General features: G+C 34.8%; 1 protein-coding gene across 1 annotated transcript in view; it reads right to left on the minus strand.

The window, feature by feature from the left end:
• Nucleotides 1–1,306: 1,306 nt before the first annotated feature.
• TMPRSS15 (transmembrane serine protease 15) overlaps nucleotides 1,307–25,805 on the minus strand; it is a gene marked incomplete at both ends in the record, with an annotated part of 57,717 nt that continues 33,218 nt past the window's right edge. Inside the window, 12 exons of the mRNA XM_082042952.1 lie at nucleotides 1,307–1,462; nucleotides 3,185–3,324; nucleotides 4,226–4,321; nucleotides 4,568–4,749; nucleotides 6,683–6,857; nucleotides 7,305–7,354; nucleotides 10,726–10,821; nucleotides 14,967–15,099; nucleotides 17,725–17,835; nucleotides 20,283–20,414; nucleotides 20,869–20,994; nucleotides 22,291–22,380. Of these exons, the coding sequence (XP_081899078.1) occupies nucleotides 1,307–1,462; nucleotides 3,185–3,324; nucleotides 4,226–4,321; nucleotides 4,568–4,749; nucleotides 6,683–6,857; nucleotides 7,305–7,354; nucleotides 10,726–10,821; nucleotides 14,967–15,099; nucleotides 17,725–17,835; nucleotides 20,283–20,414; nucleotides 20,869–20,994; nucleotides 22,291–22,380 (1,487 nt within the window). The remainder of the gene's footprint in view (nucleotides 1,463–3,184; nucleotides 3,325–4,225; nucleotides 4,322–4,567; nucleotides 4,750–6,682; nucleotides 6,858–7,304; nucleotides 7,355–10,725; nucleotides 10,822–14,966; nucleotides 15,100–17,724; nucleotides 17,836–20,282; nucleotides 20,415–20,868; nucleotides 20,995–22,290; nucleotides 22,381–25,805) is intronic.

Below are 25,805 nucleotides of genomic sequence, written 5' to 3' on the forward strand. Positions count from 1 at the left end.
CTACTCTGAGCACTTTATATCTGCATTCAGCATTGTAAGCACATAGTGTGGGAGGTCCTTACAAAAAACATAGATCTATGTGTATATGTGTAGATACACATACAAAATAAACTAGAATGCATTTTGTATTTTCATGTAGTACATTGGAATTAAAAATATATTAAATTCCTACACTAGGCTGAAAACAGAAATCAAAGAAATGCATCATGTTACACTACTGAGAAGACACCATTGAATTTAAGGCATTTCAAAAAGCAGATAATTATATTTTAAGAGAAACTTATTTAGAAAAGAGCTCAAGAAAATTTGAAAACAAACAAACAAAAAAACCCCACACACGCATTTTTTTCTTCATATTATTTCCCTTTTAGAATGCTGTAACTGGCTGTCATCATAGTTTTATACAAAGCACAAAATCAGTATTAAAAGTCACCAGTGCAGAAAAAGTATGTATTATATCAAATAGAACCCTATTACTCTTTATTCACTAGGAACAGCTGATACTCATTATTGTCAGAGGTTTTTTAAAAACATTACTTTTTATGAAAGGAAGTTGCAGTTTTGCGAGTCTGTGTTTGGGTGTAGACAAGCACATACCTATAATTGTTTGAATAATTGCCAAAATACTACCCTAAAAAGAAAACTAAAAAGCTATATTCAATCTTTACTTAACTGTATTAATTTCCAATGAATTACACACAAGAGAACTTTTGGCTTACATTCAGTTTATTCATTAGAAAGCAGCATAATACATGATCAGCCTTTATGCACAATCCATAAACCTTATTCTAGAGCTTTTTGTAATAGACAAGACAGAACTCCCATGAGCCCAGTTTAAACAGACAACCCATACCTTCATTTTGATATGTGGTGAGATTACTGAGAAGAGTTGATTATGCATTGAAATGAAAATGCACATTGAAAAATACAATGTAAAAACATAAAAACATTTAACATTTGGCCTGAAATTAATAATTTAGACCATTTTTCAACAAAGCATTTGCAGTTTGCAATGTTTTTTTATTGCCTATGCTTTGTAAAGCTATTCATTTAATACAGTGGTATTCAAAGAAACTGTTTCACCATGGTCTCATATAAAAGAAAAAAGTAAAATGATAAAACCATTTATTAAGAAAACCACAGCATCTGTTTTGAAATATTGCTCTCAATTGGTAATGGAGTTTGCTCCCCCAAATTTAAATATTGATTCAATTTATCTAACTGTGAGCCAGTCTGGTTTACATCATTATACAATAGCTTACTTTCCACCTTTAAATTTTATTTCTATCATTTAAAAAATATCAAACTAATAGATTATTTTTCCGATCCAGTCCACAAACATGGTGACTCGAACATATACTCCTGGTCGTTTGGGAAGGGCACACCCATAGCCAAATGATGTTACACCAATCAAAACCCACTTGTTACCATCTTCAAATGTTAGAGGGCCACCTGAATCTCCCTGCAACATGAAATTCAAAAGTTAAAAGTGAACAGTGTCAACTCTGAAGCAGAGCCTGTTTATGATGTTTTGTTTATGTTTATCTTTTATTGCAGAAATTGTATCCCTGTATGTCTTGGGCACTGAAGTGAGATCAATATGAATTCTTACATGTGGAAAAAATCTTGAGATAGTCCATTTCCATTTTTTTAGTTGTTTGTTTGGTTTGGGGGTTTTGTTTGTTTGTTTTAAAGGATGTGATCTTAAGCTCTTATCAGTCTTTCAATACAGGATTGGGTTTAAAAATTTTTTTTTGCATATTAACTTTACATTTAGCCCTTCATCTTTCACAAAGCCTGGGTAAATATGTAGGAATTACATTTTAGTCAAATCTATTCAACCAAAATGCAGTTCTATTTTCAGTCACCCTAGAGTTTCTGCAATTTCAAATTTAGAGAAAAAAATGGCAAGATTGTCAGAAGAGGTGTCCTTTTCTCACACCTCCTTCTCAATAGTTCAGCAGATGTAGCATTGCAATAGTGTGGGAGACTAAATTTGATTCGGCCCACAGCCTGAGTGTGGCATGAGTCAGCCATGAGTGTCTTGTTTTGATGAGAAAAAAGACAATGACTATTTTCGTTGTCTCTTAAGTTAGTTGAACCCGTAGTATTTTTATATTCTCCTGGTCTTGTGAATGGAGCTTTACATGGGAGTTCTGCAAGGACTGGGCTATTAAAATACTTCTGCCCATAACTCTAGGGCATTGGCAAAAGTTCAAAGGCTGTGACAGCAGCCTAAAGGCTGAAGCACAGTCAGGACTCACTTGTTCATCTTTGCTCATGGTTGAATGGTCATTGATCACAACGCTGGTCACTTGTACTCTATATCAGCCTATGGTGGTACACTGCTTTTTTTCAGTATGAGGTCCAGAAGACAAAAAGGAAAAAGGAAAGCCACAGAGGCAGAAGGAATGGCAAGTGAAATTAGGCTTGCATACACTCCTCCTTCTAGACTAAACTAGCCAATGTCATTGCACCTGATGAAGGTTTAGGTTGTGAGGGCAAAGCAAGAGCAATTATGTTAAGGGTGCTCCTCGCCAGACTTGAGGACAACCAGCCAGCCTCTGTGCCATAGACTCCATATTGCTGGAAGAAATACTATGTGACAGCCAACTCTGACTACATTCTCAAAGAGAAGTATCATGTTATAAGCAGAGCTGGAATGGATAAAAACTAGATCCTGAGTAAGCAGCATATGAGATCAGTGCATAAAGGCAGACTCTCCAAAATACTGTAGCATTCACTTACAAAAGGTCTCCAGAGTCTATGGATTCTGGGGAAAAGCATCATTGCTCTCTCACTTTCCCTGCATGAAGCATTTCTGAGACTTCAGTCTATTTGATATTTATTTCTCTGTACTCTGTTTTTCCCTAAGCATGTCCCTCTTTCCTTCGTGGAATTACTCAGCCATAATTATTCAAACTTTAGTACACAAAATTAATTGTCAGTCCTCATATTTATCTTCCTCCATGGCTGTTCATGTCAAGATAATACAAAGTAGATTTTTATCTTTTCAACTTGTATCCTGAAAAAGTATTAAATGGGCAAAATACTGTGAGTAGAAATTACATTAATGGACAGTGATTTTCCTGTTTTTAATGACTGGATAATCAGGGAGCATTTTATTCAGTAATTAGATGTAGTGTATGCTAGCAGTAGAAATGAGTCACTTGTATTTTTTTACCTGACAGGAATCTACTCCTCCTGCGTCGTGTCCCGCACATATCATATTCTCAGTGATATTATATTCTGGCATCAATTGTTGGCATTTTTCATTTGAAATGAGAGAGACTTCTGCTTCTTGCAATACATTTGAAGTGGGACCTGATGAAAATACAAAGCATGTCTACCCACTGTAATAAGTATGTACATCCCACTCAGATTATGGATGGTTTTGTTCCCATTCCAGCACGCTGGAATGAGCAGCAGGAAGCCTGGCCTTGCTGCTGCATCATTCAGGCCCTGTAACACAATCACTGATTAAACAGTGCTCGTTAACTGAGTCCTGTCTTTCATTTGTGTAATGGCACTGAATTTGGCTATAATTAATTCCAGATTACTAAAATCCATGACTATGAACTCACTGCGGGCAGATAGAAGGGATAATTAAGGGCTTAGGAGTTTGGATTGTTCAATGTTTCCTCACTATTGATTGTGTAGCTTTTATTAGTTCAAATTTTTATTAAAAATTCTGTTACTAATTCCTACCCAAAATTTTAAACACAGTTTTATTCTGAAAATGTAGAAGCAAATGCTTACAAGCAACTGTGAAAGTGAAATGTCATGTTTATTATTTCACAGCGACTCCAAATTTGTAGCATGGGATATGCAAACAGAACATACATTTCATGTTACAGTCAGTATTCCTGATTTCTGGGGAAAATCATTTGCACATTGTCAGAAAGACTAACCTGCCTCTTCCCCCACACAATATCTACAAATAAGATGCACATATTCATATTGAGAAAATTAGTCATCATAACTTCTAAGAGGATGTAATGAGATTTTTTTCACAGTTCAATGATCTTAGATATATACTTTTCCTAATAAATATAAGTCTATTACTTTGTTTTAGAGAAGCAACAGTGGAGGGGGATACTTCCCAAATTTTCATATGGAGCACTATGTCTCTAAACTATTTCACCTCAGCAACCCCTGCGGCATCAGGAGCAAGCTTTGCCTCACAGTGTTATGACGGTCCTAATTTTCTAAGCAGACAACCCACCTCCTTGGGTAAGAGTACCCCAGCCAGCAATGGAGCAATTAATTCCTGGTAAAAACTGTTGATTTTTTTCTGGTAAACAAATAGGTTGTATGTAATCTGTGAATGAGAAACAAGGAATCAATTTCAACCTCTTCCCTGTATTCAGGTTTTTATGAAGCTATGTAAGAAAATGTTAATTAATGCAAACCCATTTTTGGGGCAAGATATCCAAGAAGTACTGGACTGACTCCAGAATGATTAGGTTGTAAAAAATGTACAACCACCCCATCACTCTGATGTGCTTAGCACAGTTAGAGTCTTGCATAATAGAACAAACCTGTTCTTGAGAAAATAACAACTCACCTGTATATTGCACTTTATCTTGAAGGTGCATGAGAGCAATATCACTATCTTTTGTATGCTTCATGTAATGAGGATTTATAACTATTTGATCAATGTTTCGAACTACTGTTGAAGCTTGTGTCATATCTAATTGGTCATACAAGCCAAGAACTGCTTTCCATTGAGATGGTTTTATTTGCCTCCTGGAAGTTGCAAGGAATATTCAAAATTATGAATGATTAATTAAGGTTTTAAAAAAATATATTAGGCAAAATACAAATCTTTAACTTCATGGTAATTCATAGCATTTGCACATTTTGTCAAAATAAACAGAATGTAGCAGATATGCTTCCAATTTCATCATAGTAATACTATCTTAAACATCCACACTGTAGAACTATGTGGTTGATTTTTTTTTAGGTTATGCTTACAATGCATTATTTATAAAGAATTAATCAGACAGTAGTGCAGAGGACGAAAATACATTAATTAAATTACTAGAGCTTTTTAAACACTGTGAAGAATACTGCTGGTGATTAATATCAGTCACAGTTAGAAAATTATTATGGAATATCCAAAGAATAATTGGTCCAAAATGTTGTTGAAGATGCTGCAGCTCATAGATTCAGAACACTGGTCTCTTAATTTTTAAATCTAAATTGAAAAATAGATGCTAAGCCAAAATATGACATAATCTGCATTTTTTGCTGAGCTATGTGTGCTGGTTTCAGGCTGTATTTAAGTTAAAAAACTCAATTATTTGCTATTTTTTAATCAACCAGACTGTAATTTCAAAAATATGAATTCAGCCTAATTGCAGTATTGAATTGGTTTCTGCTGATCTTTTGGTTTGACATCAAGAAGTTATCATGTTCTAAACCTGGAGCATTGAAGTTAAATGTTCAGAATTAAGGTGTGAAATGGAAAGTTCCTGCTTAGGAAAATTACAGCAAAGTCAAGATGATAAAATGAGATTTAAGTAAAAATAGAAAAGTGATTTAAGTGAAAAGTACCGAGGACAGGTGTGGATTTACTGTACAAAAACTAAGAGGGCTTGATCCTTCTCATTTCAATGTCTTTGTGTAGAATATAGCTTCTATCATGCAATGAGGCAGCATTAATGTATTGGCAGAGTCTCCACTGCCTTACTACTTAGCTATTTATAATGAAAGCTCTACTGTAAATCTGAATATTAATGTTTGTCTCTTTTTTTTGCCATTCCAGTGTCTAGGTGTCTTCTACAGCACTAGTTTTTATTACAGGTGTTATGGAATCAAACCTTAGAAAATATTTAAATATGCATCACTTCTTTGAATGGCACAAATAACACCATGTAGAGAATATTCAATATTGCCTAATGAATGCACATAAATCGAGATTCATTCCACTGATGCGCAGTAAATCTTGATCAATCTATGATAATATACAGGAGGAACATGCAACACTGGGTTTACCTTCATGAGGTATGATGTCATCCTGTATACAACAGGCAGAGATTCAGCTAATTACTGGAGGCCCACATTACTTATGGATTAAGTGTAAATGTTCACTGTTAATACCATATATTTAAAGAGCAATTCTTTGTTGTTCAGAAAATGCTGCTTAGTTTCCATGATTCTCTGCTTTAGAGTAAAGACTGAGAGTTTACCAGAAGAGCCTTTAACTGCGCCCACTAAGTGATTCAAAACACAGTAATTAAACAGTAAGCTAGTTGTTAATGTTTTTATATCAGTCTCACAAATTATTTATAATCTGATGGTTCCTTAGTGAACCTGCACATAAACCAAGTGCAAAAAAACCAAGTTTCATCATCATTAAAATCAAAACCACAAGACATGACATGGATGTCATATGGCCATCTCAGCTAGCTGGAATGATGCCCTGGAGTCAGAAGAAGCACTTGTCGATTTATATTAATTTTATATTCTAAAGCAAACATCTAGAAATACTCTATAAAGTGATGCTCCCTAGTGATTTCAGTAAAGTCCTTTGAAAGTGTGTTTTGCTCTACACAGGACTGATCGATGGCTCAGGTCACACTTCAACCCAGCTTTCCTGATAACTATCCACCATTTGGGTACTTGCATGTTGTGGGGGTATCAGGATGCATTAGGCTCTGAGTGCAGAGAACATTACCCATATACACAGTGTGCTGCCGTCACCAGCCATCCATCACTGACAAGGGAAGCTCCACAAACAGGTCTGGAATTAAAGTGAAGTGAAACTATCCAAGGCCAAGCCTCTCTTCTGGCATCACTTCCACCTACAATCCTTGTTTGATTGTTCTGTGTTATCAGATGTTTTCCACAAGCTTAAATAAATAAATAAATAAATAAATAAATAAATAAATAAATAGATGAATGACTACTACTAATAATAATAAAACAAACTCCACCACACAAACAACCTTTTAAAAATTAAAAAACAAATATCTATATTTTAGGGGCATATAGCATTGTTTGTTACTCTAGCTAATAGTCTTGGAAAAATAGGCTTTGTAGTATTGGAACTGTTATTTGAAAATACCACTACTGTGAAACAAGTTTGGTGTTTTATAGCCAAAATCAAGATGCAACTTTACAACTTGTGTTCTTTCTGAAAACAAGTGAAGACTGCAAATTTTCTTGTGTTTATATCATTACAAGAATAGCTCTTATAGTCCATTCCCTAACCTTCCACTTCAAACTTTAAACATTAGGCTTTATGGAGTAAACATTTTGATTTCTGTGTGACATATTCCCAGGGTATGTGTACTTACGTTTAATGTTACATTGCAAATGAACCACCAGGTTGTTCAAACAGTGTTCTCTAGAATGAAATTGCAATTAAATCACGTGTCTGCACACCGAGTAACACAAAATGACTGTCAAATACACATACATACATATGCATACATGTATATAAGCATATATATACTTACATACATAAGTACATTAGTTTATTAGTATCACTGTTAAATATAATATTTTGTCTGTGTTTTAACTATATTTTAATTACAAATATAGCACATGATATTATACATGATATTAAATGTACATATTTCTTTTCAGTGGACACTTAATTGGTGTATGTTATGAAACTACAAGTAGACTCCCCTCATGTTTCAGGGAAACAAGTCATCTGTCTGTGACAGATTCCAAATAAAATTGTACCTGCATATTGTATTTTTTATACCTTTTGAGATGTTTTCAATACTTTACCACTAGAGATCAGTGTGACCAAAGAATTTAAGAGGTTAGTTTGTTACCACTCTATCTTTTTACTAATATTATAATGCACTGTAAAATATATAGTTGCAGGTACAGGCTTAGAAATCACTTAGCAGAGATATAAAGCAAGAGCATGAAAAGCCCAAGCCCAGAGATCAAAACTACACAAGCATTTCTGATACCCAGAATGTTTAAGATTGTCGTCATAGCCTGTAATGAATCTGAACACTTGGGACAGTGTGTGTGCTTGTATTTTAAAGCTGATACATACAGAAATAGAGAAAGAAAAAGTCTGCCAACAGCTTATTTACAGTGTTTTCCCACATCATTTTTGAATAGAAAAATGAAGGATACTTTAAACATGATCTGGTATTACGTATCCCTCACTATATTTGCTCTAAAATTTGATATAATAACGCATGACGTGACCCAGCATTTTGGCATAGTGGTACAAGAAGGGCAAGTGGGAAGTGTAACCATCCCCCATCTCCCAAGTTAAATCTTCACCACAGAGGGTGTAATAAAGAGATACGCCTCTAGTCCTGAAGTCTCATATAGCCATTTTCCACTTCAAGATAGATGCATAATTTTAAAGCTGTATTTTAAAAATGGAAAACAAATTCTGTAATTTGTGTTTAAATCTGTATTGACTTCATAAGGGAGTCCCTTGGTAGTGAGACAAATGTTAAGTAGGACAATTAGAAAAGCATAAACCCACAGGAAATCAATACCATCTTCTGCAAAAACTTCGTAGCAACTACCATAGACCAAGCTCCCTCCATAGGCTTTAAAATGGTAGTCAGTGGTACTGCATGGTAGCCGATCCTGTGCTTTTCTCTTAGGTAGATGCCTAAACTAGCCAAACTAACATTCAACATGTCAGTTTTTTCCCTGTTTTTTATGTTGAAGCAGGCAGTCACATGAAATGAAGGTCTTTGTCCCACCACTCGTACCTACTGATCACTTCAGTAAAAATTATTTAATGGGCCTCTGCTTCTTCTGCTTTCTGAAGCTACCTCACAGTATGAAAACCACTTCCTTGCCTGCACTTTAAGCCACCAGTCCTCAGCTGCCTCTTGGTCAGCACAGGAGAATCCAAAACGCAACAGAGGCATTGCATGTACCCATCTATGTGCCTCTCTGAGTGTCATCTGCAAAGCAGCATGCTGGGCAGAAATCTGGAGTAGCTGGGACATTTGTGAGTATGATTTTCACTTAATACTGGCAAAAGCAATTATACCTGTGGAATCTGCTGACATATATCTTCAAGGCGGGATTTTGCCCTGTCACAAAGCTATCCTGCCAAGAAATACATTACCTAAAGGCATCAGAGAACAGTTTTACTACCTCCACCACCACAGCTTTCAAGTAGTATTATATGTGCCCTCTTTGCTTCAATGGTAGTTACACTTGAATAAAGATACAAGAGAGTGTGAGAAATACATTTTATAATTTGATTACCAGTTAAAGATTTTTTTTTTTTTAAATTATCAAATCTGTGTCACCTTTTTATCATCGATTATATGTACAAAAAAACTGTGTGAATCTGTAATGGTGTCATCCTGTAAAATGATTTGTATCAGCTGTCAAGATGAAACATGGTAGAAGATACCTATTTCTGCAACAGAAATACAACTAAGATGAATGAACTTATTCCATTTCCCCATACATTAATCACTTTTTAGTGTTTAATAGATATTAAGAGAAGACATCTTTAATTCATTACTGCTCTTTAAGATCTCTTGTGACAGTGCTGGTTTAGACATCCAGTCAAGAAAGAAAGAAAAATTGCTTGCAATGATATTCCATTAGTTAAAGGTACTTTAACCACAAGTGAGAGGGATAAATGTTTGGGATTAACAGAGTATACTTAGAACAGAAAATGTATCTTTTTTAATTTCTTTTTTTGCTGGAAATAAAATACAGCATAGCAAATTAAGAATTCTCTCCTGCTTTGTTACTATGTGGTATGTTTCTAAAGGAAACCTAAAAGACCATGGGCTCTTGCCATTCTCAACATGGTTTCAGCATTTTAGCAGTTAGACAGTAATTTTCTGCCTCAGTGCTTTGGTAGAATTCCAGGAAAATGTGTATAATAAGCTCTCTTACAAGCAAAAAGACAGTAATTGAAGATGTCAAGCCTTTCTCCTTTTGGAGGTGTACTGTAAATCCCAGCATTTCCTGAGAATATAATCCTGTGTTAATAGTATGTTTTAATTTAATCTACAAGAAATTATACCAGTTTGTAGGACCCTTTAGAATCACTCCAGCCGTTATTTGGACTGAGAAATGTCGGAATATAATAAAAAATATTCTGAGAATCGTCTAATCCAATTATTCCGTTTGAAATGTGAAGACAAATCCAGAGGTCATTTTTGAGTGGAACTAATTTGTATAAGCATACCTGTCTGTGGATTGCTTACTTTCACAATCAATAGTATCAGTGGATTACAAAGTGTGACTCATGGTATTTCAAGAGATGCCTTGATAGATCCAATTTGGAGTGCTTATTTTTCTCTGTTGATTACAGAGAGTACCTAGTGTGATAACTACTATATAACCATGGATGAATGGCACTCCATTTTATTTCTTCTGCTATGTTGTATATTCGTACTGTAGAGATGTCTAGATAAAAAATATTTTGTAAAAATAGCAGCATTTATCATTGCCAAACTAAATGTATAAAGACTTCACTTATGATTGTACTGAATGCTAGCTAAAAATGTAGCAAGCATCTTCATCCTTTTAAATTTACAATAGATGGACAAGAATGGAAGAGGGATGAGTTTCCCAATGTAACACAGAAATCAACTATAGACAGAGAATAAAACCTAGAAGCAATAATAGTCCAGAACTCATACTGAATCATGTTACCCATCAGATAAACTTGAGTTAGAAATTAATGTGAAGATGATCACCACCAAACTTTAAGTTACACTTTGTATGAGGAAGAAAATTCAGTCTGCCCACCTTTTTAGAAATATTAGGCTGTCGTTAGCTGCTTTGCTGATGTGGACAAATGGGCCATCTCCAGTGAATAATACAGTTGATGACATATTTGCATTCCTGGAAGGAAAAGATACACATGTGTATTTTTATCTATTTATCCTGTTCCACCAGTGGAGGAATGTTTGGGACATGATTATGCTGGTGGAATAAACTGCATAATATTTTTTCCTAAAATAATTACTATCTATCAGGATATTTTTGAAGCTTGAAAATCACACAGATTAAAATGCAAATTTCACTCTTACATCTGATTCTAAGACTTCCAATGCTACAATGATATTGAAAGAGAAATAAATTAATTACATTAATAGTGGTAAATTATCAATTTCTGATTTTTGGTGTCACAATGAAGGGTTTGCAGTACTAGTTCTTACATATATGGAAGTAAAACAGCATGCAAACTGGAACATTATTATAAGAGCCGAACCTTGGAAGAACACAGTTTTGCTTTTTTGAGGGGGGTAATTACATTGATACTATACCTCTGAGTCTAGAGAATAAATGAAGCTATATTTTATGTCATGAAGAATCTGATGGGAAGATAAGTTTCACCTAATAAATCTGTTGAAATCAAAGTAACTGTTTGTGGAATAAGTCAAGGTTGTCTGCTATTGTACAGGATGGTTCAACTCACATTTTTGGGGGGTTTTTTGTTTTGTTTTGGGTTTTTTGTTTGTTGTTTGTTTGTTTTTTGTTTTGTTGGGTTTTGTTTTGTTGGTTTTTGTTTTGCTTTTGGGTTTTTTTTGGTAACAATGGGCTTTTGTACACCCAGAATTCCGTGTATTACTAGTGAGATAAGTTGTTTTGATGTTTACAACCCCTATCCAGATTTACTTTATAATGCCTTCTGTATTATATACTTTGTGATACTGCATATGATCAGCTTGGAACAGACACCCAGGAAACATGTTTTCTTTCACTTGAGGAAGCACGGGCAAAAAGGATAGCTGTGGTCAGAGTAACTCATTTTGGGGGCGTGTGACAGCCTACTTCCATCTGACCCTTTAGACATACATATCTCAGGAGAAAGAAGAGAACCATTTGTGCAGGTTTAATACACAGGGAGTACCTGTGTATCAAGGAAGTACCATCTCTGCAAGTACGTTAAATCTAATTTTCCTGGGAAGTATGAAGACTAGAATCTGCCTGCAAATCTACTGTGTATGGGAAGTAAGGGTAGGCATGAGATAAAGAAGTTGTTCGATAGCCCTGCTGTGCCCCTGGGAGAGCTGTATGATGCATCCTACTGAAAAAGTCATTACTGCATCATTTCTCAATCTGGAAATGACAAAGCCCACTTAATCCTCTCTCTAGATATATGTACAGCCATGTGTACAGCCTTTTTGCAATATAAACCACCCGAATACTAATATGAACTTCAGAGATTCCCCCAGAACCCTGATTTAGCCTTCTTGATGGTCCAGGAGAATAGTGAAGTGCCAATCCAGGTACGCAGAGTCAAATTCTGTGAGGAACTTCACTGAGACCAGTATAATCACTCAGCTACAATAAGTTGTGAAGTTGTTTCTTGAGAAAGTTAGTGAGCAGGAGCTTTTACCAATGTAAAAAATAAATGTGCTACCAGAAAAAGCTGAGAGTATATACATTTATGAATATTACTGGCTTACAATTTCCATGGCATGTTATGCCAGGAAACTTCAATTCAGTTCATGTGTCTTTCACTAGATTACTGTAACAGCCTCTGTAAAGCGTAAACACTATCAACCTTGCAAGTGAAAGCTTCCATACTTGTGAAGGTCTCTCATCTCACCTCATCATCTTTCTTGGTCTTTTTCAGCAAAGACTCAGCAAGTTATTTCCCACTTTTCTGCATCCATATTTTTTTTATGAACATTGAAATTTCTGGATTACAGTTTGGAACTTCTCCGAGCATCTCTGTAACCACAGGGGCTTTATTAATCTTCCCCAGCTTTTTGAAATAAAATCTAAGCCTTTTCTTGAGAAAAACCTTTGATAATTTTGTTTGGTTTTTTAGTGCTCTGGAGTGCAACTGGAAATATCTAAGCTTTATAAGCGAGCACAAAAATCAATCTGCTACTCTTTTAATTACCTTAATGGCAAAAGATGTGGGTTAAGCATTTCTGTAAGCATAAGAAATAATACACTTTTTTGGAGATATTCAGTTTAGCAACAAGAATATAATTTGTTTTGCAGGTCCAAAAATGCAGCATCACAGCTATTTTACTTCTGTTAATGAAAATGGTCTTTTAGAGATCTTGCAGATTGTGACAAAAATGGCCTTTAAGAGGCTAACCTAGGTATAAAGTAACCCTCATTCAATTCAGCGTGGCCACTAGGCAAAACTTACAGAAAATTAGAGAATTTTCTTAGAAGTTTCTTACACACAGAAGTACAGAGATACCTGTGCAGTAAGTTCCTCAGATATTATTGGTCCTCATGTACCTAAATACTCTGTGGATCACTATGATTTCAGTCTCTAAGCCTATCTCAGATGTGCTCAGTAACAATAAGCAGTAGCAAATGTTGGGGAAGATTCAGATAATGTTATACCATGCTCAAAAAAATATTCAGAGTAAGGATAGAAGTGCAATTGTCTGATAGCTACAATTCTTTTCCCTGTTATTTTTTTATTTTAAATACATTTCTTATTTGGCAAAGCATGATTCAGTATAGAAGCATGAGCTATATCTGACTCAAGACCTGTTATTACAAACATCCATTTAGTAACAAATATGGTGCCACTTATTAACAAAAATGCTACTACAGGGGGATTCATGAAAGACAGAAATAGCATGATGCTTACAGGAGTTATATATATATGTATGTATGAGAACTTTATCCTATTCTGTAGGATCAGTAATAACAGTAACACCCCGGATACAAGAATGTGATGAAATTTATGTTTAAAAATATGTAATAAACTGAGAAATGGAATTAAAAAGAACTAATTGGGGAATTTAATAGAAATTCATTTAGTAAGTATTATCCGACTAGTTTATAGAAAAAAAGTGAAACATATTGCCACAGAAAGTTATGGAGACAAAACTGTAAGTTATTTTTAAAAGGTAACAGAAAGTACCATGGTAGACAAAGTTCACTGAAGTCTATAAAATATAAAATGTAAATTAAATCAACAGACCACAAAATGACTAGTGTCCAAAAGTTATAAAGACAAAAGAGAAGGGGGAGCAGGAGAAAGAGGAAGAAGTCTATTTGCCACTGTAAAGGATAAGGTGTTGGACTAGAAAAACATTTAGTCATAGTTTATATGTTCTTATATGCATGAGTAAATGAGATAACTACATACATAAATTACAATCAGGATTTGTGCATGCAGCTATCTGATACTTATGTAAATACAGTACCTACCCAAAGGGAGAAAAGTAAAAAAACAAACCACCACACATTCATCCAACAGTTAAAAGTATTTTCAAATAACATTTGGATATTCTTCTAAGTCCTACTAACTCTGTTATTCTAGAATTAATTTATCAGAAGGGCATTTGCAGATATCCTGCTTTGGTCAGAGACAAACATAATGAATTGCAAGCTTGGAATTTAATTTGATTATTAATTGAATGAGGGGCATTCCCTTAAAACCTCAGCACTGTAGGAAAGCCATTTATTATCCAGTTGATGGCAATGAAGTTGCACACAGTGTAAGTAATGCCAGAATTTCAGCCACAAATTTTACCATAGATTGAAAACCACACTTCATCACTCAGCCGTCCCCACCTTTTCCCTGGAAATTCTGCTGAACAGTGACTGAAGCCAAATCTATTTTATAAGTCATATGCTTCCCTCCCCTCTCCCCTTCTAAGTATTCCTCAAGAGAAACAGTTTCCCTTCCCAACAGCTCAGGTCTAATGATAGGTATGAAATGCATCGGAAGCCCAACAGCAGAATACCTGAGTGATCGTCTTGAATTGACTTGAAATGAACATTAGTATGATAGCAGAGCATCCAAGGCAGCTGTTTGCTCCAGCTTTACACTTGGGCCACTTTATTCAGAGTCATCAGTCCTGCAATGGGTGCCATTAAAACAGGGCTTGCAACACTTACAAATTTGTTGGCATATCAAGCACTTCACTTGCCACAGAATAATACTTTTGCCTTTTTTGGATGGTAAAGACAGCAGTAAAATGATGAGGAAAACATCAATAAATAGACTCAACAAACCTGCAAACAAGTTACAAGGACAATAAATATTTTTCACTCACCCTAAACCCAGCATCTGGCAAACACTGTCTGAAATATTTTCATTCCAATCATCTGCACATGCCAGGTACCATGTCTTCCCAATCCTGGCCTGTACCAGCCCTTCAGTGTATAGAGAACCATTAAGCAATCTCACTGTAGATTAAAATGGACAGAAGCACTTTAGATAGGTGGTAAACCATCCTCCCCACCACTCCAAACAATCAGAAATGTAACATAAACAGATTTATTATTGTCAAAAAAGAATGACAAAACCAAACCAAACAAAAAGTTAAAATACATTACAGTGGTAATAAGCCCAGTAACTCCAGATGTTGTGTTCCCACAGGAAGGAAATATTATTGTTATCTCCTTCTATATTTTTGTCACAGGAGAATTTCATACACTGTATTTTGCAAATGTCTCATGAATAGACAATAAAAACAACATTTTCCATTGACTCTAACCAGTCTTTTTTCTTAGCCAGGATTATGTAATTTCCAGATGCTGTGTGAAGCTTTAGCTATCTGATGCTCAGTAACACTGATTGGAAATAAGGTTAAAACAAGAGATGACAAAAAAATTGGATTCTCCATTTCCAATTGCTACAAGAATTTCCACTGTTTGCAGCTTTAGTTAAAACATACACATATAAAAAATAAAAGCTCCCTGAAAACCAATCTTTCTGTTAAAATGTTTCCCAAACTGAAATATTCAGAACAAAAATTCAGAAACTGATTAGGTATTTGGTGAAAAATCTTATGCTATTGATGTAATGACTAAGGAAGTTGGACCATAAGGTACAAGAAGGTCAACAGAATCCCACATATGTTTCAGGACCTACAGCTGCATTGCAGACAGATGACAGTTGTTGCCAGCATGAAGTAGGAAAAAACACATGATGTGTTTGAAACTTACTGTTTGCCAATTTTTTATATTTTTTTTTAATCTTAGTTGTTCAGAAAATCATTTTCCACCAAAATATTTCCACAAAAAAAGTAAAACATACCCACTATAGTAGAAAAAGTATTAGAATTTTAGGAATACCTCTTTGGCACCCGGAGCATGTGAATGAAAGAAGTGATATACAGTGATTAATTAATGGTAAACCTCGATCATGAGAAATTTTCAAGCAGTCTTGAAAAATCTCAGAATTATTTGCACTGCAAGATTTCTCCTAACTACTTTTGACATCTCCTCTCTCTTCTACTTCCTTTTCCTTTCTCCTCATCAGATCCAGGTTCTTCTCCAAATACATTGTTGGTAGGGAATAAGAGAGTCATTGAGCACTTAACAACTGCTTAATTCAAATGTCATATATTTCTAGAATTCTGCAAAGGAAGAGATATCCTATGCCTTTTCTTTGCAGTCCTTGGGAAGTTTCAGAATTTGGAGTATTTGAAAATGACAGTTTGTCTAGTTAAAATTGCCACTTTTGATCAGAAATTGAAATTGGTTTCAGGAAAATGAGCAAGACTTTTGGAAACTGAAAAGACTCATGTGAGGATGCATAATTGAATTTTCATTTTATTTTAAGGCTTAGACAGATTCAGCCAATGTTTGGATTAAATGGGTTTTTGGAAACATTTCTGCCAGTTCTTTAATGTGAGGTAATTTGTTATGAAGTAATAGACAATCTATAACAAAATAAATCTTTGGCAAAAATGTACATCATGTTAATGTAGGTGATGGCTAACTTGTTCAGATCTTCTTTAGCAATGGCTGGAAAAAAAAACAAAACAAAACATTCAAGTCCTCTTTGCTTAAGAAGAAGCTGAAGTAAATTTTATTCTACACATTTTAAGACAAGAACATGTTTGCAACAAAATACTTAATGCGAAGAGTGAATCTGTGCTTTTGGACATATATACATGTCTACACACTTTAATATACACTAATTTATATATAAATGCATGTTACAGACATTGAAATCAATGGGAGCTGTCAGCACACATAGAAGGACATATCTAATCCCTAGCAGTTCCCTTTAAAACGAAGGAAGTTGATATTGTACTGAGCTTAAAAGTCCGCTTTCAAATCTTCCATTAGTGCTCCCTAATAAATTGCCAGAACAGCAGTTGTTTTGAAGCAGCAATTTAATTTCTGTGTTAGGCCCAACATGATTTTAACATCAATTTTACATTTAAATTATTGTTTAGAGAATGCTATTTCCATGTTTTGTGAAATGAAGTCATACACTGGACACCTACCTTTTGGAAAGAACCATTTTACTAGATGACTAAGCAAGAGCAGCTGTTGATCTCCTTGTTGTAGGAACATGCACATCAACTATGAGCAATGAACGCTGCTTTTGCAGCTGTGCCATCCCTTCACTCTGTGGCAATGCCTCCACGAAACCTTTCTTTTCCATAGTTAGCACGCTCATTATTCTCTACCCTGCACTGCAGAATTAGTACTACTGTGAAACTCAAATTATTACAGAAAAAAAATGGTAGAATTTGGGAATACGAAATAGATACAGAAGGAAAGCATGTAATGAGTTTTCATTTAATTTTAAGACCACTATAAGGAGTCACAGTTTTAAACACAGAGGAGCTTCCTACCTTTTCTAGAGATCTTCACCAGCATACATATACTATCTTAGAAAAGTGATTTTGTTTTTTTGGTCCTGACAAACTGAACAAGATACTGCTGTGTAAATTGGCATGGCCTGCCTAAGGCTGCAGTAGTTTATGCTAGCGGTGGTTTTGTGGCTGTTTTCCTAGGTGATTCCCACCAAATATTCATGCATTCCTTCTCTTTGTATGAAGGAAACCTTACTGCACTTTGCTTCATCAGACCCATCTTCACACTGAGGTATGTTGTCACAAAGGTTGTGCAAGGGTATACACTCCCCACTACCACACTGATGTTCATCAGCTGCACAAGCTCCTGAAAGAAAACAGGAAATGAAATTAATCCATAATTATGAGGAAGGTAGATGTTTACCAGAGATCACACAGTTCACCTGAAAGATAAATTGAATGCACAGTATGCGGAACCCTTTTTCCTTTTCCCTTCCCTCTCACTTTCCCTTCCCTTCCCTCTCACTTTCCCTTCCCTTCCCTTCCCTTCCCTTCCCTTCCCTTCCCTTCCCTTCCCTTCCCTTCCCTTCCCTTCCCTTCCCTTCCCTTCCCTTCCCTTCCCTTCCCTTCCCTTCCCTTCCCTTCCCTTCCCTTCCCTTCCCTTCCCCCTCTTTTCTCCCCTCCCCTCCCCTTTTCCAAACAAATATTATTTTCAGATAAATAGAAGCTAAATGAGAATAAAATCTATGGTATTATACATTGTAGTTTCTGCTAAAGTTAGCATTGCTCCGTTACTAGCATTCTTCTGTTACACATATTAAACCTTGGAAGGATGAGAAAAGTCAAATCCTAATCAAATGCTGTCAAAAAGTGACTAATGATTTTGAGTGCCAGATATCCAGCATTTTCACAAAAGTTTAAAGACCATAACTATGTCAAGTCAAACATAAAAGTCTAGAGACACTGGAAGCCAGGAGTCTCCTTTTAAAACCTGTCTGGGAGGAAAGGTGGAAGAGGCAAGAGCAACAGAAATAAATGAGGAAAGCATTCACCACAGTAGGATTAAGCTACTTCAGTATCAGTTATGTAACAAATCAGATAGAGAGAAAATATAAAAATGTAATGATTTCTATGGACAAAGTGTATTTTTAATGGTATCATTCTTTATATTCGCAGGAAATATACAGTCATAAACTTAAATTCTATTGAAAATTCTTTACTTACTTTATTTTAGTTTCCTGGACTTACTGGCTGAAACATTTAATTTTCTAGAAGTCTTATTTAAGTCAAGCTAGTTCCTTTGCTTCTGAATTTTTAATATTCATACAAAATGATTCATTCATCCGTCAGTATGGCTTATTGTCCAATATGGAAGCAAAAGAATCTGGTTTATGAAAAGGCCTGAACCAGATTTTCATGCACACAGTAGCCATAACTAATGCCAGATTTTACATAGGACCTATTTCTCATGTAGATGGGTTTTTTATTCTATTGCATACTGCAAAAAGAAAAAAAAAAAATCTTTTCAAATTATACTTTCTTTTAAAAAAACTCAGTATTTCATGGAAAAATAAAATAGAAAGAAAAATCTTCTTTTCTTGTAAAATTAATTGATTTACTATCTATCCTTTTCTCCTTGGGCCTGCATGCTAATGCTATTAGTCTCTGCCCTTTGGCTGCAAAGATCATGAATAAGCATAATTCTTTTGCAAATGAAACCTTTTTAATATATTTAACGAGAACTGGCAATGACCACTTTAAGAACTCTGCTTTGCTAAGCTTAATTTTTATTTTGCAACAAAATATGTGCAAAGCTGGCTCAGCAAAGATGCTGAACCGGCTTAAAAAAAACCCAAATGCATAGTGTTCTTGGACTGAGCAGATGATATAGAGAAGGCAGAACAAGAAGCGGCAAAATGGTTGCGTCTGTATAAACCTACGTCTCAGTCTTGCAAAATGGGACTAAATGGAGTTGATTTTACAAAGATAAATCAATGGTTAAGATTTTTTTAAAGACTGAGAAAATTATTATTATTGTTATTGCTAACGATAATAAGAGTAACCTATAAAAAAGCTGCAGCTAGCTAAACATGCTGGGAGACACTTCCCTTTATGATATTTGAAGTTGGGAAAATAATGTATTAGATACTTGTTGACTTTCTGTTCATGCAAATAAATGGTACTTCACACATCTCTGAATACATCTCGCTTTTTATTTCTCTTTTTTTTTTTCTTCTGCTGTCAGACTTTCACAGAAGTAATACAAAGTCTTTAATTAATTACATCAAAATTTGGCCTGGAGTTGGTGTAAATATTTGTCCTGGTAAGCATATTGCTGGTCCGTCCACATACTTCAGCATTTGGCTCCATTTTTAATCTTTTTGGAGACCTGATTGCTGAATTAATTACATGAGTGACAAGTCTAATTAAAGTTCCCAACAAAAACAGGAACCTTTCAGAAGTGGACAGGCTGGGACCAGAAACACTGCTGTCCAAATATTTAAAAGACTATCTCTTCCCAGATCCTTCACATGGGGGGGAATAGTCCATCTTTAATTGAGTCAATTTTTCAAATAGTATCACACAGAGTTGCAGTTTATACCGACATCGGTCCAGTTACACTAAAGCAACAAAAACATAACTTTTCATGCTAGAAAACATAAAGTATAGATGGGTAACTACTAGGCTTTTTCTCATTAACATTTCATATTTCTGTTGATCAAGAACTGAGAGTCACCTTCCAATCTCCACTTTTTTCTCAAATGTATTTGACTAGTGTTATAACCTCTTAAATAGGTGGGTTCATATTCTTACCTAGATTGTAGCCAGTAGTGAAGTTTGCAAGAAATCCCTTTTTTGTTGTGGACTTGTCTGTAAGGAAGATTACTGTCATCTGGTTTGTTGTAGAGAAGACATCTGGCAACGGGTCTTGTCCTGTATAAACAGCTATTCTCCAAGAGAACATAAATACATTTAAGCTTTTTTGTTCTTACGTGTTTCAAAAATTTGGGTTCAAAAGCAAACACTGTTACTACATACAATTATTCTCCTAACCATCAGACTGCATTGACCAAAGCGTAACCCTAAATTTGACACATCAGTATAGAAATAAAAGGTTTGTCTAAGAGGTTGTGCTTCTGTTTGTCCACACACATGAGCAGTCTTATTTATTGAGAAGTTAATTTCATTTGGATTGCATAGAAAGCTGAGTGTGTGTAAAAATTTGGGAAATGTGATGTCACAGTATGCTTTTTCAAGTTTTTCTCCTAATTTCTGAGACCCAGATATGTGAAGAATTATAGAATGAAATTAGAGATAATTAGTTTCCTTCATACTATATCCATCAGTTTGCTCCAGTTGTTTGATTACAATCATTTTAGTCCCCAATGCTGTTACTTGCCCAAAAGTAAGGAATTTGATCCTCTGCCGTCTCTGATTTCAACTACATCATAAATATTTTCCAGATCAAAAACCTGAAAATGAAGTTGAATGTTTTTTCCCTTTTCAGCATTTAAATACCACACACCTAGAAAATAATAACACACAAAAAATTCACTATATCATTTTTGTGTTCAAGGATTTTGGAGAAAAAGCATATCTGCTAAACTATTAAGAATCAGTCAAGACACTTAGAAGTCTAAATCTTACCTTTAAAAATGACTTATGCTGTCACAATCCAGTTGACTCTCATTGTCTAAAACACTTTTGAAAACTGGATTTAGGCTCCCAAGATATACACACATGCATTTTTTACTATTCATCATAACTGTGAGTTTCTCTAAAGTAGCAAAGCTCATTCTTTTTTAACTGTATAAATGTGACAAATAGTCTTGTCACTTAAGTCTTATTTGACAGTAAGATGATTTCTGTTCTGAGTCACAGGAGCCTGTCTTTCAAGTTAGATGTCTTTCTAGAGAAAAAGTATTTGCTTCTGATTAGCCTATACTTTGTCATATTCAATCTATGGAAGTGTAGATACTATGGAAACCTTGTAATGAAAGTCAACAAAACAAAAACAAAAGCAAGCACACACAAAAAGCCACTTTTTTTGAGCTGTTCATAGAATGAAAAATATTTTCTCACTAGTAGGAATCTAATTTGGGAACTTGTGAAGTTAATACCTGGGAATGGGAGCCATACCTCACCTGAGACAGAAACACAAAATTACAACTCTTGTGATTAGCATCCCAACACAATTCTCTAGTTAAAAGTGAAGCAGTAGATACTTAAAATTTCATTAAGAAGCCATGACAAAGTGTTCTTCCTTGCTTCAGCCATCAACAACAGATAATGGACCACCTTGAAACATTTTCACTTTTGCCAGCTGTAGCTTAATCTAAATCATGTAAGAGCAGTAGAATGAGGATGTCTTTTCACTAGTATGTTAAGAAATATTCAATAGAGGATCCCTTGCAAAATGCATACACATATTCTTCGCCCCTACAAAAGGTTTGCTATTTAACAGAAGAGATTATTATATTAACTTGGCAAATACATTGAGGTGTAATGGTAAAATGAGGACTTTCAGCACCTTGTCTGTTGTTGTTTTCTTGACATACAGATATTTGACATAATAGGCATGATGGAATTGGCTTGTCTGAACCCATTCCAAGGGTTAATGCTTGTTTTCATCCATTTAATCAATTGGCATATGATTCCTTAGCTTTTGCTAAGTGCCATACAGGCTTCAGTTAAAAGATCCTTCTGTAAATAGTTTAGATCTTTTTTGCCTCACAGGACCTGACTTGGGAAAGCAGATTTAGTATAACTGTATTTTTATATGGCTAAACTTTTCCTGAAGACTTGGAGAAGAATGACTTACAAGAAGCTTGATTAGGGTAATTATTTGGAAAGTTCTCAGAACTGAATGTACTGTTTGGCTCCCAGAGTTCGACTGGCCCTCCACAGTCAGCTGAAAAAGAAAATATTTCAAATACATTATTAAACTATTGTCTTACTTTTGAAATTCATCGTAACAAAGATAATTTGGAAAAAGTAATTTCATGAAGAGCTAACTTAATCACTGTAATGGTTCAGTTATAGTGTCATTGGTACAAAGCTTAAACAATGAGTTGTGAGAAGCCAACAAGATAAGGACATAGAGCATTGAGGAAACAAGGTGTGTAAGAAATTCACTGTCCTTATTAGTTACAGTGCCTTAAGTCAGACCTGTTGACACATACAATTGATGCCATAGTGTTAATTACAGTTAGAGTTCATATCTTGCTGTTTGTGAAGTGCTAGTGCCCAGGTGCACAACTGTGTTCACGGCGGTGCTATGAGAAGTCTTCCCCATGTAGTTAGGGAAAGGACACAGTCTGCCCTTGATTTGATGATTATTGGTCTGCCAAGCTGTGCAGATGACAGAATATATGAAGAAAGGAGTGTGATACAGTTAACTGCATGACTTACTAGTACATTAATACAAAAGCTAGAAAATGTCAAAGAAAGAGGAAAGCCCTGCCTCCTGCAAATATAATCTTTTTATACACTTAGCTGGTATGCCTTCCTTATTATCTGATTGATCTTCTTGTAGCATTAGCAGAGATACTCAAGCATAATGCCCATTTTGTCATCTAGCAAATAAAATTCATAGCAAAAAAGACCTTATACTGTCACTTTGATTTCATCAGGACTGTAAAACTTTTGCTGTTAAACCTTTTATATTGTAAAAGTAACCATTTGCTTTTTCCTTGAAACAACTGCTCCACTCAGAAAAGTCTTTAACATAGAGTCTATGCACTTATATATAAAAATGAATAAAATGTATTTAAAAGCAAATATTGCAGCTATGTATATATACACATACATTTATTCACACACATAGACATAGCTAACTGTATTTTAAGTGTTAAATATCATCTTTCAATATTTAGTTTAGACTGTGATTTACATCTGAAATACGTCAGCTTCATATTCCAAAACTTCATTTCATGGTGAGAAATATTGTTTATTTTCATTTTAGCTGTACCATCAGAATGAACTTCGGTGTTTTTCCACTTCTGTTGTTTGCGATTACTTTATTCAAAAAGAAACAGTGTCCCTCCACCTGCTTCATGAAATAGAAGTTAAAGCAGAATAAATCTATATTTTTTATTTCATTTTGTTGTTGTCTTTAATTTTATTTTTTTTTTTAACTTTCAGACTTTGGCAAAACTTCAACACTCCTGGCTCCCCCCTTATGGCTCACATTTTGTGTTTCATTATGTCTGTCAGTATTGCATACTCTAAGCCACTTAGTTGGGGACTGCAAAATCTATAAGTCCTACTGAGTTTACCCATTGAATCCCACTGGAAGGAAGCTCTACTAAATACAAGAAAGGTTTGAACTTTCTCATGACAGCCATTTTATAGAATTCTCCATTTCACCAAATCTCTCCTGGCAAGAAAAGTTGAACTCTCTGAAAGGAAAAGGAACTGTTAACAAACACGCGCTGACCAACAGGGATATTATGTCTCATCTGTACAGCTCACAATGAAGACTACTTTCTGTAAATGCCGTTAACAACAAACAAAGATTGCAGTGGCTTTTTTTTTTTTTTTTAATGAACATTACTGCATGTACAGACACACAAGTATTGTAAAGCCGCATGAAAAATATATGATTATTAGCCAGTATCATCTGACGATATGACCAGAGCAAAATCAGCTTTCTTAATAGCAGAACAAGGGCAACTTATTGTGAAATGAGATCTGGTGTTGACTACACATAAGGCACATTAGTAGTGATCTTTCTCTTACATGGAAAAGGCATAGAAGTAATTGATTTTACTCATCTTGGTCCTTTCATTGAGCACAATAGATTATTTTCTCAACACTGTAGAAAATTACATATGGCCTATTCATAAAAAACTTCCTCCATTCTATGGCCAAAACTTTATATTGCCATACAAAACTTTAATTTATATTCACATAACACATCTTAAGTGTGGAATCTACACCATAATTTCCACACTGATGTTTATTTTAAAAGACATGTTATAAATTAATATGAAGATGAAAGCAACCACCAAAAACTTTTTGACTTTTCAATGAGCTTTTGTGACACTGTGAATGATGCCAGTGCTGCTTACTAAAGCTCTAATCCTCACAAAATAAATTAACTGAGCTCAAAATCTTTCATCTCTTGTTTATAGACATGACATTTGTAGTGAAAACATTAGTGTTAGTAAGCTTGCATGACATCCATCAAAGTGATTTCTTACTTCTTTGAAGATGATTGTTAATTTTTTTTTTTTTTTTTTTTTTTTTTTTTAATTGCCGGTTACAGATAAATGTGTACATAGCATGCATAAAATTAAACAAGTTAGTTTTTCCCCAACAACAGCTTAGGCTGTGCTTTTGCATCATATTGAAGGACAATACGGATCCTTTATAGTCTGTTTCATAGAGAGTTATGTGCCACATGACCACTTCCTTTTTAAAATATTAAAAGTTTATCACCATATTTCGAGCAGACAACTATAGTTTGAATGACATTTCTTTGCGGTTTTGACAGTGGCATTCAGCTGGTATTTAGAATGATGCTAACTTGCAAAGTGCATTTACCTATAACAACTGAAAGATGGCTGGAGGTGGCAGACATCAGCACCTCTTCACAATATTACTTTAATGAAAACAACAATCAAATTCCAAAACTCACTTGGTAAATTATGATTGAATTTACTAGTGTTATTTAAATTTAATTTTGCTGACAGAGACATCTTGTTGAACTTTACTTCCCTGTGTCTCAGGACTAAAACTGAATTTTGCTCCTACATTTGGAAGGTTTTTCCTTCTTACCTTTCATGATGTAGTAGATTTAGAGGTGATAGATTTGACAGAAAGACAATATTAGTACACAGTGCTTAAACATGAGCACAATGCAAACAGTCTTTCTATTATTTTAATTATAGACCATATTTATTTCCTATATGCCATCAAGAAAGCAACTAGCTGTGCTTTGTAAATGACAGTAAATCAAACAGGAACCAGTCCTGGAACATACTCCCTGTTTTAATGACTTGAAGCCATCTGTGGATGGGTCTTTTGTAGAAATCTCTTTTTTTCTGAAAAGTTCAACCTTCTTTCACTAAAAATTACAAAGCCTTATCAGATACTTTAATTATTTTTCCCACATGTTCTATTCATATTTGTACCAGATTCTGCTTTGAATGTGCGTGGACCTGGTTAACATAATATGAAATCTTTTTTTCATTGTTTTATATACTTTTTCTGTGTTTATAATGATGATTGTGGGTGTTTTTTTCATATTTTTCTCAGTGAGATTCTTCTAACTAGCTCTGTGAAACTGGAATGTTTTGAGGAAGCTTAAATCACTGTGTTTTCCTCTAAAAG

This window comes from Streptopelia decaocto, assembly GCF_964273445.1.
Source record: "Streptopelia decaocto genome assembly, chromosome: 1".
Lineage (NCBI taxonomy): Eukaryota > Metazoa > Chordata > Aves > Columbiformes > Columbidae > Streptopelia > Streptopelia decaocto.